Here is a 17,076-nt window from a genome sequence, read left to right on the forward strand (position 1 = left end):
GGAGAAGGGGACGACAGAGGATGAGATGGTTGGACAGTGTTCTCGAAGCTACTAACATGAGTTTGGCCAAACTGCGAGAGGCAGTGAAGGATAGGCGTGCCTGGCGTGCTCTGGTCCATGGGGTCACGAAGAGTCGGACACGACTGAACGACTGAACAACAACAAAGAGTAACCTTTAGCACCAGATTGTGAAGCCTGCAAAATTACTGTCTATAAAGCAGCTGCCCTTCCCTAGCTTCTGTGCAGTATTATGATTTTCAGCAAACAAGGCTGAGATTACAGCCAAATCTAAACTCTAGTGTTGAGCATTCCCTGGCATGACAGCGCCATAAAGAATATTTAATCTTGACTGCTTGCCATTAAAATTATACTTTCATTAAGAATTAACAGTTTAGTGCATATAAATCATGGTTTGGCTACCCATTGTTTGTGGCATGATGGCAGTCTAACATCTTCGCTGCAGAGAGCAACAATAAAAGTTTTCTTTCATGGAAACATATTTTCGTTTTTATATAATTAGCTGAACAATCAGATGAATGGGCTATTTTGTTATTTATTGCACTTGCAAAATTTACTATTGAGTTCAAAATGATGTTGCTGAATAACTCAGGATGTCAGCTATACATTTCGTAACAAATTGAAAAATCCTGCCGCATTATCTGAATTTGCTGCAATTTTATTTTTTTATTGTTATTTTTAAGCATTTACATCCTATGTTAAATTTTTAAATAAACCATGGCAGCTTACAATAAAACACCTAATACAAACAATACCCTTAATTTTTAAAAAAATTGCTAAAATTAGAAGATGGGGATTTCAACTGAACATTAGGAAGAGCATCCTGATGGTATAAGCTGTTTAGCAGTGGGGCAGATTTCATTGGGAGACAATGGACTGTCCTTCGTTAGAAGTTTCAATCAGAGGCTGGATAACCACCTATCAGGGAGCTGTAGCAGTCAAATTTCCTGAATTGGCAGGGTGTTGGGAGTTGGGCCACATGACCTTTGGCGTCACTTCCAATTCTTTTTTTTTAAGTTAAATAAATCTTTATTGAGAATTGTAACATTCATACATTAAAAACAATACACAACAAAACAAACATCACACACACATAATACATCAAAAAGAAATTTAAACAAAACAAATCATACATATTCATTCATTCAATCATGCTATCTATTAATAAAATATCAAAATTCACTACTTAAATAAATAAATCATAACCGATCCGAGTTAATCATAAATCATAATACCTAGTTGTAAACTTGACTTAGGCTTCTGCCTGCCCTCCTCCCGGGTTGCTTAATTTACTCGTTACTGTGTTTTCCAATCATTTAACCAAAATTCATATGAATTTATCGACTTTTTGTCTTTCCTTCCCTTTTTTACCAATACAGAATGTTAGAAATGGATCCAAGTTTTTATATTCGGGCACTGGTTTTTCATATATATTCCAAATTTCTCCCATCTTTGATTAAATTTTTGATTACTACCACCTCTTATCACTTCTGTTAATTTTGCCAAATCCAGGAAGCTAAATAATTTTTCTTGCCATTCCTGTATACTAGGTACTTCTTGTGTCTTCCAGTAAGATGCAGTCAAAATTCTTGCAGCCGCTACTGCATACAGAAACAAATTTCCATCTTCCTTTTTTACTCCATCATCTAATATACCTATTAAAAAGGCTTCCGGATTTCTTTTAATGTTATATTTCAAAATCTTCTTAATTTCCTCAAAAAATTGTGTCCAATTTTTTTTAATTTTACCACAGTGCCACCACATATGAATGAACGTCCCTGTTTCTTTCCTACATCTCCAACATAAATTATCTTTGGTTTTATACATCTTATGGATTTTAACAGGTGTAAGGTACCATTTATAAAACATCTTGATCATGTTTTCTTTTATTCCCTCTGAAGCTGTGAACCTCCACCCTTCCTTCCAGAGTTTTTCCCACGATTTTAACTGTATGGTCTTCCCTAAATCCATTGCCCAATTAATCATTGTCTCTTTTACCATTTCGTCTTTGACTTCCCACTCGAGCAGAACATTATACATTTTAGAGATTATTTTATTATCGCTTTTTAGTAGGTGTGTTTCCAATAAAGAGGGTTCGTTTAAAAAGCCTTTTTGCCTCATATCCTTATTAAACTTACTATGTACCTGATGGTACTGTATCCATCCTGTTAGATTATGTTTAATATCTTCATATTTCTTCAGTTTAAGTATCCCTTCTCTCTCTTCCAATAAATCATTATATTTCCCCCAGCTTCTTTCCATATTTACCTTCTTTACGGTGATAATTTCAATAGGCGACAGCCATTTAGGTGTTTTTGGCTCTAAGAGGTTCTTATGTTTATCCCAGACCCTCAACAGAGATCTTTTAATAATGTGTGCATTAAATCCTTTATGGGCTTTTGATTTGTCTTCCACCATGTAAGCATGCCATCCAAATTTATTTTCGATTCCCTCCAGGTCTAATAATTCTAAATTTTCTAAAGTAATCCAATCTTTTAACCATAAAAAACAGACCGCATCATAATATAGATTTAAATCCGGTAAGGCTAATCCTCCCCTATTTTTTATGTCAATTAATAATTTGTATTTAATCCTAGCTGGTTTACTATTCCAAATAAATTTCGTTAAATCCTTCCTCCATTGTTTAAATTGTTCTGACCCTGTTGACAAAATTGGTAACATCCGGAATAAATATAACATTTTTGGGAGTATATTCATTTTGATGGCTGCTATTTTCCCCAATAATGATAGATTTAATCTATGCCAGATATCCAAATCCTTCTTAACCTCCTCCCATTTACTTATATAGTTATCTTTGAATAGATTATTGGTATTATTGGAGATCCAAATACCTAGGTATTGGCTTTTTAAACTACTTCTAATCCCACCTTTTCCTGTAATTTCTCAATTTCCTCTCCTGTTAAATTTTTGGTTAACATATTTGTTTTATTCCTGTTCAAGTCTAATCCCGCCAATTTTCCAAATTCCATAATTCTGGTTAGAGCTAGAGGGATACTTTCTAATGGTTTCTCCACAGTTATTATGATATCATCGGCGAAAGCTTTGGTTTTATATATATTTTTACCGATTTTAATTCCTTTAATATCATCATCTTTTCTTAGATTTTCCAATAGAAATTCAAGTACCAAAATAAATAGAAGGGGGGATAACGGGCATCCCTGTCTGGTGCCCCTTTGAATTTTTAACTCCTCAGAAATTTCACCATTAATTATCAGTTTTGCTCTTTGCGTTTTATAAATTGAATCTATTCCATTATATATTTTCTTCCCAAATCCCAATACTGTTAGACTTTCTTTAAGAAAGGCCCAAGACACTTTGTCGAACGCTTTCTCTGCGTCAAGTAAGAGAAACGCCACTTTTTTATCAATTTTCATATTCAAATATTCTAAGATGTTTATCACGTTTCTTATATTGCTATGGATGTGTCTGTTTGGTAAAAATCCTGCCTGGTCTTTATTTATTAATTTCCCCAGCACCCCTTTCAGCCTACTGGCTATAATCCCCGCAAACAGTTTATAATCACTATTTAGCAGAGAGATTGGTCTAAAATTTTGGACTTGGCAATTATCTGTGCCTTGCTTGGGGATCATTGAAATGTAAGCCTCCTCCCATGATTTAGGGATGGTCCCTCCATCACCAATTTTATTCATTAATAACTTTAGAGGCTCTGCTAATAATTTTCTAAACTTTTTATAATAAATAGCAGGCAGCCCATCCGTGCCAGGTGATTTCCCTATTTTGGCTTTTTTAATCGCTCCTTGTATTTCCATTAATGTAATCGGCTCTTCGAGTCGCTTTTTACTTTCCTCATCGATCTTCAATAGATTCGTCTTTTTTAGGTAATTTCCTATATCCAATTTGCTATAACTTTCTGATGTATATAGTTTGGCATAAAATTTCACAAAGGAATTGGAGATTTCTTTAGGATCACCAATTACTTTACCATTCTCTATTAGTTTATCAATAACTCTCTCTCTCTCTTTTTTTTTAACTGCCAGGCTAAATACTTTCCTGCCTTATTTGAATATTCAAAACTTTTTTGTCGTAGGTACCTTATTTTATTTTCAATTTCATTATCAATAATACTTGAGATTTGGGTTTGTAATAATTTTATATTCTTCTTCAATTCCTCCTTCTTTTGCATTTTGGCTTTCCCTAATTCAATTTCTAATTTCCTTACCTCCTTAAGAAGGTTATCTAATTTTTTCGCCTTTTCTTTTTTATTCCAGCTATTTTGGCTTATAAAGAAACCCCTAATCACCACTTTCCCAGCGTCCCACACCGTTTCTATATTTGTTTCCTGATTTAAATTGTTTTCAAAATATTCTTTCAATACCTGTTCTGCTTTGTTTACTACCCTCTCATCCTCTAATAAAATCTCATTTAGTTTCCATCTTTTGATTCCACTCTTTTTACCTACTAATTCCATCATAACTGGGCTATGGTCAGAGATAATTTTAGGTAATATTTCTGTTTTTTACACCTTAGTAGTAACTCTTTAGATGTCCAAATCGAATCAATCCTGCTTTCAGAATCTTTTGCATGTGAATAAAATGTATATTGTTTTTGGGAGGGGTGTCTACATCTCCAGACATCTTGTAAGTCAAATTTATCTGCTAATTGAAAGAAGGCTTTGGGTAGCCTTCCTTCATTAGATCCTGCTTTATTACTGTTTTTATCCAAATCTGGTGAAATTATTCCATTCATATCCCCCAATAAAATAATTTTTTGATCACAAAATTCTAATAATACTTTTTCCAATTTCTGGTAAAATTCAGCCTTTTTTCCATTTGGGGCATAAATTCCCACTATAATAATATTTTCCATTTTCCCCTGGATTTTAATTGCTATAATTCTGCCTTCATTGTCTTTGTAAATTTGTTCCGATTTTAATTTAGGATTCGCATATATCACCACCCCTCTTTTTTTTACGGAGTCTGAAGATATAAACTCCTCTCCCAGTCTTTTATTAACCAATAATCTGCGATGCTTTCTTGTAACGTGTGTCTCTTGGAGACAAATAATATCCATTCTTTTCTTTCTCAACACATGCTCTACCCTGTTTCTTTTGGTCTTATTATTTAATCCATTAATATTCCAAGTGATGATTTTCAGATCCATTTTGCTCTAATCTTATCAAATTTATTTTTCAATCTTTAATTCCCCCAACAAGGGCAGATATCATAACAAGTATTACAACAATGAAAAATATAACTCAAATTAACACAGTTAAAAACACTTATCTCCTATTAAGGCATTAGTTGGCAGGTGAACTAGTTGAAAGAAAGGATTTTGATTTTAATTATGTTCCTTTCTCACTTTCCTCAGCGTCTGACTCTTCTTTATCCCCTTTTTTTCCTAGGACACTCCCCCCCAAATGCTTTTCATACTTCCTCCAAAATTTCTCTATCTCAAATTCCGATGTCAATTTCTTCCTGCTTTGTTTGTAAGTAAATGAAATCCCTTCTGGGAACTCCCATTTAAAGAGGATATTATTTCTTTTAAGGACTTCAGTCAATGGTTTATATTTGGACCTCTTTCTCAACAAACGCGGAGGAACCTCTCTCATTATAATGATTTCCTTGCCCTCAATTCGAGGTTTTTCTTGCTTCTTATGTTGCATAATTTTATCTCTTAGGATTCTTGAATTAAGGAATAGCAGACAGTCTCCAGGCCAACTGCCATTTCTTGCTTGTTTAGATCTTAGTCTAAAGGCTCTGTCTATGCATATTGAGACGTCTTCTTCTTTTAATTGCATCCATTCTGCTATTCCTTTGATTAACGTGATTTCTACGTTTTCGTCCTGGTACTCCTTAAGACCCCTGACTCTCAAGGTCAGATCATTCTGCCTTAACTCTTGCATTGCCAGAGAATCCCAGATAGCTTCCTGGGTCTCCCTGATTTTCATCATCTCCTCCTTCGTACTTTCATAGTTTTTCTTATAGTCCTTACAGTCCTCCACATGTTTTTTCAAAGTTTCTTCCTGCTTGTTTAATCTAGATGTCATAGTTTGGGATTCCTTCTCCATTTCCTTATTCTTCCCAGATAGTTCTGTAAATTCTTATGACAATGAAATATTTTCTAGAACATCACTCCTGTGATGCAGGCTGAGCTGTGGATGCCTCATACCATTCATATTGGTTGGAGGAGAGCTTGCTAAAATGCAGGAACTGCATCCAGTGTCATAGTGACCCTCTGAGAAGCAGCAGAGATTACCCTGAGAAGCAGCTAAGAGGAGAAGAAACCCACCTGAATCTGCAAGGGTGGTCATCCCAAACTGGAGCCTTTTGGTTCCTCTAACTGAGACCTCTAGAGAAAAACCCCCCACGCAGATACTTCTGAGGGACCAGCCCTTTCTATACCAGGGGTATGTCCACTTGTCAGTGAACATGAGACACAAAACTGGAGCTGTCTTGGTTCCAGATGAGTACAGGCCTGAATTAAAGCTGCCCACCTGTGGGTTCCCTCTGTGGTCAGGACAGGGGCCCCAAGAGTCATGAACTTCCCTAAGTTGTGCATGCAGGCAACATTTGGGGCAGCGCAGCACTTCAAAAGTCCATCAGGGCTTTTCCACAGCTGCCTTTTAGTGTCCAGGACAAAAGGGCAGCACTTTAAACCACATAGAAAAACATACTGTTTTTCAGTAATGGTAACAGAAATCCCAAAACTAAGTAGATGTTTTGGCTCAGCTGTTAGGGCATCTTATTGCCCTTTTATATTCCTAATGCAACCGATCAATGATATACAGATTTCCACAGACTTGTAACTGGGAATACATTTTCTCGCAAAGCAAGAGTCTGTTGTTTCAAAAGCAATCCCTAGCACCACCCTATGAAGCAAAATGATTTGCCATAGCCTCAGTGTGTCTGCAATCAGAATTCAATATTTGGCTGGCATCCATCGTGTCTTTCTGTTGTTCAAACTGAAACACCTCCTGCTGAAAACCAGCAAACAAATAATACTGCTAAGTAATTATGGAGATTTCTCCCCCTTAGATGTGCTGAGAACTTTGGCATCAACATCATTGCTAATGATATTTTAAACCTGATTTTCCATCTCAACTTCACTGCGTGAACTGTTTGGTAACACCAATAAAATCAATGTCATCACATCATTGCAAAACCTTTCTATGTAGTCTGATAGAGATCATTATGGGTCTCTTTCAAATGAAATGGCAGCTTTATTTTTTATATACAATATATTAGATTGTACCTGATTATGTCATACTCAGAGTATGCCTACTGAAATCAGTGGACTTCAGTTAGTCAACTAGCTCAAGCCCATTGATTGCAATGAGTCAATTCTGAGTATGAGCTAGTCAGGTATAGCTCTTTATGTCTTAACATAGAATCCATTCTGCAAGTCTTATTTCATTTTCTGATTTATTTCAAAAGAACGTGATTTACAATATTTTTTTAAACTTGTCAGCTATTTTATGACGTGCAACCTAGGCTTTCATGACCATTTTGATACAAGAAGCAATATGTATCTTAATCTTTTTTATTTGCTATCATATATCCACTTTAAGAAAGCTATGCACTGTTAGTATCCTTGTGGACTTTGTCAGGCTTCTTGTTCAGCTGTATGGGCATTTCAAGCTACATCAACTACGTAATGCAGTTCCTTAAGGCTGAATCTGCAGTCCCCTTGTCCTCTATTCAGACAAGCTGACTGTGTTTCCTGTTACACTACAGGAATGATGTCAGACTAATATACAAAGTAAAACATGTAACAATGGGAAACGGAGAAGCGAAGAGGAAGAGAACGTAAGTCTAACACTGTAAGGAAATCCGACTGAATGGAAGCTATCAGACCAAAAGTGATATACTGTAGTCGGAAATCGTTTCTTCTTCTTATTTGCAAGGTAAGAAGAACAAAAGAGCGTCAACCGTTTTAATCCTAGCAGATGTTGCTCTGGTGCTGTAATGATGGCAGGCCAGTTAAAGAGTGAGTAGATGCAATACTGGCCAGGATCCAAAAGGGCTTGCATTTGCCCATTAAGTGAATAGGATGTTTTTGTAAAGAGCAAACCCTATGTGATGCCACATCATAAACTCCCTCAAGATTTAAGATTCTGTTTTTTATGTGTGTTTTTATTTATTGCATAGCTCAAGTTTTTATTTTTATGTTCATGTGTTTCTATTAGGTACCACCTGTACTTGGTTGCCTTATTCATAAATCTGAATATTTCACAATCACATAAACTGCTTTTGCCATCCATTATGGGAGGGAGGGAGATAGAAAGCACAATGCAATTTCCGTACAAAGTGAGAGAGAAGAGGGTAGGAGATGGGGGAGAGAAAGAGATAGCAGAAAAGGGGAGGAGGAAGAAAAGGCGGTGACAGCCAGCCCGATCATTAGGCAGAGTGAGGCGACTGTCTGAAGCAGCAGATGCTGTGAGACGCAAAGTGATGGCAAGATACTGGAGGACAGAGTTGGATTTGCTCTGCACACCAAAGCCAGTTTGCTGCTTTATAGTGGAGGAGAATATGCTGTCTGGTGTTGACACAAGGTTCAACTGCCAGTATGGCTACTTTTTGAATGTGGAAGTGGGAGCGGCTTTCATCTTGTACTCCTCCTCAAGCAGCAAAATGGTGGTGCTGAGTGATAGAAGAGAGAGAGAAAAAAGCCTCCCTAACCACTGTTGTGGCCCACCACTAGCATGCAGCCCAGAGTCCAGATGACTCCTGAGGGAATGTGGCTCCCAACAAGGGGGGCAGGCTCCCTCACCCCTGCCCTACGTCACCCTGCTCAGTAAAGACAACCCAGGCCTTCTAATACATCTGTTTTACAAAAAAACAAAACATGCTGATACGAACTTCATTCCTCTCCCACCAGCCATAGTTTTCAAGGCCTTCCAAAGCAAATTGTTGGGATCGCCTCACAACAAAGTAGATGAGGTAGCCACTCCCAGCTAGTGTGCAAAAGGCAAAGAAATTAGCGAGAACCCTCAGGAATCGGGTCAAGTGGACATTCTCTTCCTTCCGGCTCTCTTGCTCCTCCACAATCGCTTCCTGTATTTATTAGAAACAAACAAGAAAAACATTCATCAGTATTCATGATACCAAGAAATATAATAGCATTCACCTAAATTAGCCATCGCCGACCTGGTGCCTGGACTAAACTCTCATCAACCCCAGCCAGCAGAACTGTTCAAACCATCTGGAGGTCAACAGGTTGTCCATGAATGCAGACTATTTGAAGATCCATCTCTGCCAGTATAAACCTGACCACTCACTCCATTCATAAGGGTCATGGCCTTCCTCCGTGTCCTTTATCCTTCAGAGGCTGGCTGGCAACAGGGAGTCATGGCTGGGGTAGGAAAGATAGGGATAAATCTCCCCTCCAAGATTGCTGCAATCCACATAGTAATTGGTGTCTCACACGGCTAAAATTATTTTTTTTAAAAAAAACAAGAGATGTGGCCACTTTACACATTATGCATAACATGTTGTTTGACCCTGATGTGTGGCTAACAGCAGCAAGGTGTTTAATGAGATATGTAAGCAAAGAAACTTGCAACCAACTATATTGTGGCACAACTAAAGTGGGCTGAAAGCCAAGCAGCTCAGGCGTCTGTGTTTGCTAGTTCAGTGGTCAGCTTCCACAGCTGCAGGAATATGCCAGGTCTTCTTTTTCCAGGACTCTTCCTGCAGAATCAGTGTGTAGTAAGAATCCAAGAACCACCTTTGTTTACAGGCTGTTGACAAGGATCTTCTCGTTCAACAGGCCTCATAGACTTGTTCCAAGGCCTTTCCGTCTCTTTTCCCTCCTTTTTTTCAGGAAGCCAACCTCCCTCCCTAGGTCAGAGATGCAGCAATCTACCCCAGTATTGTCTACACTGACAGCAGCTCTCCCAGGTTTCAGGCAGGAGACATTTCCAGCCCTATCTGGAGATGCCAGGGATTGAAAGTGGTTCTTTCTGAGTGCAAAGACTATATGAACCTCAGTGACATTCATAACTGAGATCAGACTTTATACATTACCTTAAAGCTAGTTGTTATTGATGCAAATTTGTTATCTGCTGTTTCAGGATTGCCAATCAAGTAATCCCAGCTCGTGAACATTTTCCAGCTGAAGTTAAAACTGTTATCATCTCCACCACCATCGTCATGGGCATTCTTTGCCATTCTGAAAGGGGGGGGGAGTATTTTTTAACATGCTAAAAATGTAATGGGTTGGGCCTAGAGTTGCTCCTCCCCCATCACCAATGGGTCTGGGATTCAGCAAAGTCATTCCAATGGAAGAAACCCCCCACTCCCAGCGCCAGTGCTACCTCCCACACTGTTCAGGAAGATGCTGAGCCCCCCACCAGAGTGGCGTTTCAGAGGGCTGCAAGGGAAAGGAGAGCTCCGTGAGAATAGTGCCTCATGGTTCACAATATACAGGTGCTCCTTTAAGAAACTGAGGAAGTATAATTTACAATTTTACAAACATACATCACAACATTAAAAAGAAGTTTAAATTGCATAATCTGCAGGTTAAACAATTATTAGTTGCAATCCAATGCTCATTTTCTGGAGAGTGATCCACACTGAATAAAGTGGGACCTACTTCTCTATTAAGGAACTTAGGAATCTGATTTACATCAGAGTGAGCACTGGCAAAGGTCTTTCTCATCACCTGCTACCTGATCCACTTAACTGGAGTTGCAAGGGCTGTGGGACTTTTTGCATGCAAAGCAGAGTCTCTTCCACTGAACTATGGTCCCTCTGGGATTCACTAGACCGAACAGCATGGCTTGTGGCCCTTCTCTGTGTTTGTTTGCAACAGCAAGCAGCGTTATTGTTCAGACATCATTGAAATTCACTGAAATGGTGGAGGAGGAAATGGTCCTCCCACATGTGACATGTTGCTTTGCCATAGTGAGGGGTCCTCCAGACGGGTGTATTTTTCTGGGTGTATTCTGCAACATGTTCTTATTAGTTGTTCTGCCATGCTTCCCCAATGCTATAGCACACTGCTGCTGTCCAGAGGGGAAATAGCACAACAAAAGTGGGACAGAAAACAAAACAAACCTGAGAGCATTTATGAAAAGTTAATTTTAGCAGGAGGTTACTGGATATGTGCTGACTCAGAGTGAAGCTGTATGGCCCCCCATGGATGGAATTGAAAGCATATGACTGCCCACAGAGCACCATGAACACAAATAATCAATAATGCACAATAAAAAGGATGACTGAGGGGCCCTTAAGACCAGCAGGTAACTCGGTCAAAGAGCTAAAAAATGGACTGGTGGGAATGTTGATGGCTGACTTGTACTTTGATGGTTTATGTAAATGTCATACCAATTTCATTCTCCCTTTTCTCTCCTCAGTTGTTATGTCTTTCCAGGTACTACCAGAAAAAAGAGCCAAGCAAACAAAAAGCTCACAGTTACAGTTGGATTTTGCACTTATCATATTGTTTTCTGTGAAATCATCAACAAACCAAAGAATATAAGAGGATTTGCTCTTAAGGTTACCTAAATATAGATCAAGATTATCTCGTGGCCAGATGGAAATTTAACACATGCAGTGCATGTTCACCCCAGGGTGTTCCTTTTGTTTTGCCTCCAGGGATTGTGCTGCAAGGATTTTTGGGTGGTGGGGAGAACCCCACTGGGTGGCTGGCAGCTACTCAGCTGTAATTCCCTGAGAGGATTCAGTAGGGAGATTTTTCACAAATACAGTATCAAAGAAATATTTTTAATGGCTCCCTCTTAACTGGGTTAAAACAAATGGTAACTTTTGAAGTGAAATCTTTTGTACCTTAATCAAGCACACTCTGGAAGTGAAGAGACTAAAATAAATGCTTTTTTCACAGGGTTTAGAACAGGGGGTGGGCAACATTTTTCAGTCCAAAGGCAGCATTCTCTTGTGGGAAGCTTCCGCAAGCGCAGACTAGTGGTAGTTGGGTTAGAGACAAAGGAGAATGGAGTAACTGGTCTGATTCTCACATTGCACAGTGGGCTGTATCCTGGCCATGGAGACCATGGAACAAAGAGGAATCTGCCAAAAGGCAGATTTAGGACAGCACAACTGGTTCTGCTGCACTGCTCAGTCTCAGTGACATCCTTTAATAATTACCAATCAGCTACACTGACTGACCTTCCCTCGCCCTACCAGGAGGTGCCAGGACCCTTAGCATGCAAAAGATGGGCTCCTTTGTTATATCTCTTCTTCTTACCATCCCTGAAGTGAACATGGAAACCTGCACCTGCAGCTTTATATCATTACAGCTGATATATTTAAACATTCAGGGAAGGTGTCCTAGCCTGGGGCACTGAGTGCAGCAGGAGGCTGGTGCAAAGAAAGGAGAGGGCCAGCCAACCCAAGGCGTTTTGCTGCCTGAGGCAAAGGGCAAGATGGCACCCTGCCCCTATTCCATATACAAAAGCTAACCAGATAGGTATTAGAGTCTTAGTTTAACACTGGTAAAGGAATGATATCTTATCAAAGGGCTTGAGAGCAGCTGGCTAATTTAGGGAATGCAGGGCAGTCTGCATGGCACACAGCAAAGTCCCCTCCCTGTCCCTCAGCATCACCTATGGTTGGGCTGGCTCTGAAACAGGAAGGCAATGGTGGAGCCAAGCTCTGTGTGCGATTCTCAAAGAGAAAGCACCAGCAAAGATAAGGCTTTCAAGGCATTTTTATGCCCGTTGCTACTGACTGTGCACAGTTAGTAACAATGGCCACAAAAACCTTTTACAATTTATTATGAACAACCATTTACAATTCACAGAGGCATTCCTAACCGTTTGTTCCTGTTCTCTTCTCCCCATCTCAAGCCGCAAGGCCAGATAAGGAAGAATGATGGTGATTTCTGGATGTTACTTAGCACTATGCTAGATGGAACACTTTACCAAAAAAAGAGAGAAAAGTTGGCTACTCCCTTTGTTACACATTTGTTTCACACATCTTAGCTGTACAGAAAATGTGATGCTATTTTAGTTTAGGACACCTCTGCCAGACTGTGTAATTTGTTCCAAAGTGAGTAATAAAATAAACATGTGCTGTAAAATGTTAAATAACAGAGAAGTAGTTCAGGATTTCCTGCTCACCTTCTGCCCGCACCCCAAACCCTACATTCATCAATCCTACTGTTGAAGGTGCTGCACCAGGGATTCAATACAATGAAATTCAAGAGAAACATCCTTTCCCTCCCCACACCCCAACCTTCCATTTTAGATTGCCATACAGCAACTAGACTTAAGCTGATAATGGGAAATGGATTAATTTGAATTTGAATTTTTAGAGATTTGGTGGGATCTGTACTAAGAGGGGGGCAGGATGGAAAGGGCAGGATGATTTTGTGCATTTAGCTTTTCAGTAAGTGCTAAATGCCAAGAGCAGCAAGAGAGACAAGAAGGACAGCGTCTGAGTGGTTAGTGTATGGGACTAGGGGTTGGAGAGTCTCTGCTCAAATCTCCACTCAACTATGCAGATTATGGGCAGCCTTGAAACTAGTCCCAATTTCCCAAGCTAACCTACCTCACAAGGTTTTGTGAAACAAGGTAAGGACAATCAGCAGCTGTCTTGAGCATCTTGGAAGACAAGCAGGTATGAATTGCAATAAATACTAAATAGAAATACGGATCAGTCTGTGGAATATATATCCCATCCTTTATTTCATATACGTCAGAAAAACTTACGTGCGGATGACAACCATGAAACTGTAACCGATGGAGCCAACTCCCACCAAAAAGTAGGAGAGAGGCAACCGAAACTTCAACCACCCGATTGTTCTCTGGTTATTGTAATAGCCATAGAAGAGGACAGAATACTGTGCAAGACCCTGAAATGTCAATGACAAAGAACAATTTAGATATCTGCTCTAACTTCAAGCAACAACAAATGCAATGTAAGCACGGGGATACTTTTAAACTCAACTAATTTGACTCATGCATTGAGTTGGGGTCCAAGAGGCTGATACAGAAGAGGAGGGAGGAAAGAAACATGGGAAAGGGGTTGGCGTGTAGAGCTAGTGACTAGATGGCAGCCACCTTCTGCCCAAACCCCAAACACAACTTCTAGCTGACTCCTGAGGTTGCCATCAAAAGAGATTTTTTTTGGGGGGGGGGGAGATTCAAAACACACAAGAAATGGTCTCACCTCAGAAAGGATATAACAGAGTTCAGAAAAGGGCAAGCAGAATAATGAAGGGGGCGAAGCAACTCCCCTATGAGCAGTTTAGGGAAAAGGTAAGAGGTGACATGGATGAAGTCTCAAAGATTATGCCTGGCATGGAGAAAGTAGACAAAGAAAGGCTTTTCTCTCCTCTCATAACACTAGAACTCGGGGCACCAAATGAAGCTGAATGTTGGAAGATTAAAAAGTTCTTCGTGCAGAGCAGAGTTTAAACGATGGAACTTGCTCCCACAGGACGCAGCAATGGCCAACCAACATGGATGGCTTTAAAGAATTAGGCAGATCCATGGAGAATAAGTGACTGTACTGGCCATGCTGGCTATGCTCTGCCTCTGTGGTCAGAGGCCATCATGCTTCTGAATACCACTTGCTGGGAAATGCAGGAGGGTTGAGTGCTCAGGTGCTCAGGTTCTGCTTGTGGCTTTCCCACAAGCATCTTGTTGGCCTCTGTGAGAACAGGATGCTGGACTAGACAAGCCATTGGCCTGATCCAATCTTAATGTCCTTAAGATGGAGCAGGTTGTACAGCATATTGAACACAGCACAAATGTTTTTTTCTCATCATCCATCCAGGCGCTTGTGTAAGAAATACACACAACATTTCATATGTGACAGGCAGCAGATGTGGTATTTCCTAAGTGGAGATTAACCTCTGTATTAGAAACCAACATATGCCCGGGAGTTCATTATATGAATCAGTCACTAGATTTTATTCATGCAAGGGATATAACAGATCAACCCCCTTTGAGATGAGGGTATTATTGAGTCATCTGAAATATTGTGATGGAACTTAAGTGGGGATGCAGCCTGTGAAATAGTATGGACAAGGCATGCAGGGATTTGTAAATCAAAACCAGGGCTTTGTGTTGTGTTGGAAAAGCAATACCTAAATCTAATAAATGATATACCTCTAGGAAAGATTCTGATTTGCTAAATGAAATTACTATTGCTTTCCCCAATTTTTTCTAAAAAAAGTATTTTTTTTATTCAAGGTGTCTTTCCAGTGTTATTGCTTTCCAAAATTAGTAATAGGTGCACATGTTGGTGATGGATGACAAGAAGTAGTGATACAACTGGACAAGGGTTTCTTTTAGACAAGTCTTTTAGTTACAACAAACATCTGTCTCTACTGGAGACTGCTTCTTGAGGTGGGCCAGTGTTTTCAGCCAGATAGCCGTAAAGCTTGCAATGTGGTCATATGAATTCAAATCAGACCAACAAGAGTTCAGCGTGTGCCCTTGTAATCTGCCAAGGGCCTGCAGATCAATGGAAGGGTTTTAATGACTGTGGTAATGTGGAGAGGCTTAGGCCTCATGCATATATTTCCCTTCCCTTCTGCTGTTTTGCTTCTGGTAATTTCTAAAAGTAAACCATTAGATAGATTAAAATGTCAATAGGCTAACATCCTTCTGTTTCATTTAATCGCAAGCCATGCATTTGATGTATGTGATGGTCGGGCTGCCCTGAGACGAGTCCAGACTCTGCCTGCTAAGCCTCATTTGCAATCTTGGCTGTGGTGAAAATGACAATATTAACACATGGACAAGTAATATGTCTATATTTGTGGTATGACTATCAATCCATTTCCTCAGTTTCCTTAGAGCTGACATTGTCTCTGCTGGGGAATTATGGGGCTCTTGCATGGTTCAATTATTGTAGAACATTGTGGTGTGTGAAAGACGTACAATGGTTGCCCAGTATCCTTTGTTGTTTCTCTGTACCCTTTCCTAAATCATTATTACCCTGGACTCAAAGGCACACAAAGTTTCTGCTTATCCGTCTCAATCTTTCCCCTCGTTCTCTTTTGACTGAGCAGGGAACCAATGTTACCCCTTACATTCAAACTTACAGGTTTTGAAAAATGCAACTAGCAGGTATGATAATCTGGAACATCCCACGAAGACATGGAGGGGGGGGGGATTTCACCTTTTAGTGCTTCCCAGCTGTGATCCTAAGGAAAATCCCTCCTTTGAGGATTTTCACTGACACCAAGGAGGGAAATCTCTATTGACTCCCAATGCAAACAGTAGCTTCAGAGAAGAGTTTTCAGCAGGGCTGTGATAATGGAATAAAGGGTTGCATTTATGCCTTGTGTGACGAGGGATGGATGAATCTTCTATCAATTTCACTCTCCCAGTTTCTCATTTCCCCGTTTTAAATTCAGTTCCCCACATATCTGCACTGGTTGTAATTTAAAAAAAATCTTTATAAACATTGGTCCAGCAAAGTTGTTCATCTTAAAATTTAAAATAATATTGGTTATTACAGGGTGTTTTTCTGAAAGTGCAGACTTGTTTTTAGTTTGGGGGTATTTAAAATTATGAAAATTGCCATTATTCTACTAGATTTCAGTGAAAATTTTTCATTCATCATCCAAGATGAGGTACAAGGGTACCATTGGACTTCTGAATCTTGTACTTTGCATCCCGTGGTTTTGTATTATAAAAGTCCTGACGGAGAAAATATCACCTCACCCCATTGCATTATTTCTGAATATGGTATACAAAACTCAAGAAATAGCTTTGAAATATATAAAATAAAATTTTCCTCACATCAAACAGATACACTACTTTAGTGACGGCTGTGCAGCACAATACAAAAATAAGTTCAACTTCCTAAATCTCTGTCATCATCAGGAAGATTTCCAAATAAACGCACAGTGGTCTTTCTTTGCCACTAGTCATGGCAAGTGAGAATGTGATGGTATTGGTGGAACTACAAAATGTCTGGCTAGGAAAGAGAGTCTTTAGAGACCCCTTGACAAGCAGATTACTACTCCAAAAACATTTATTATTTTTTCTGTGAGATTTTTTTTTGAAAAGGTCAAATTCCATTATATTGCAAGGGAAGACATAGACATAATCCGCTCTTCCTTTGAAACCCGTTTCAGAGACGTGCACACAGTCCT

The 17,076-nt window shown here is 39.4% G+C and overlaps 2 protein-coding genes across 2 annotated transcripts in view; both read right to left on the bottom strand.

Annotated features, from left to right (window-relative positions):
* TMC1 (transmembrane channel like 1) overlaps positions 1-17,076 on the bottom strand; it is a 57,111-nt gene that overhangs the window by 18,403 nt on the left and 21,632 nt on the right. The window contains 3 exon segments of the mRNA XM_033164640.1: positions 8,859-9,053; positions 10,026-10,170; positions 13,673-13,815. Coding sequence (XP_033020531.1) covers positions 8,859-9,053; positions 10,026-10,170; positions 13,673-13,815 — 483 coding nt within the window.
* LOC117055222 lies at positions 4,947-6,086 on the bottom strand. The gene is made up of 2 exons (XM_033164639.1): positions 5,710-6,086; positions 4,947-5,673 (listed from the first exon to the last, which is right to left on the bottom strand). The coding sequence occupies exons 1-2, from the start codon at positions 6,065-6,067 to the stop codon at positions 5,342-5,344; spliced, it is 690 nt and encodes a 229-aa protein (XP_033020530.1). The 5' UTR covers positions 6,068-6,086; the 3' UTR covers positions 4,947-5,341.

This window comes from Lacerta agilis, chromosome 11 (genome assembly GCF_009819535.1).
Source record: "Lacerta agilis isolate rLacAgi1 chromosome 11, rLacAgi1.pri, whole genome shotgun sequence".
Classification (NCBI taxonomy): domain Eukaryota; kingdom Metazoa; phylum Chordata; class Lepidosauria; order Squamata; family Lacertidae; genus Lacerta; species Lacerta agilis.

Coding starts and splice junctions, on each gene's coding strand:
- LOC117055222 (XM_033164639.1), bottom strand. CDS start 6,067: ATGGAGAAGGAATCCCAAACTATGACATCTAGATTAAACAAGCAGGAA. Junction 5,674..5,709: donor AAGAAATGGCAGTTGGCCTG/GAGACTGTCTGC, acceptor CAAGAATCCTAA/GAGATAAAATTATGCAACAT.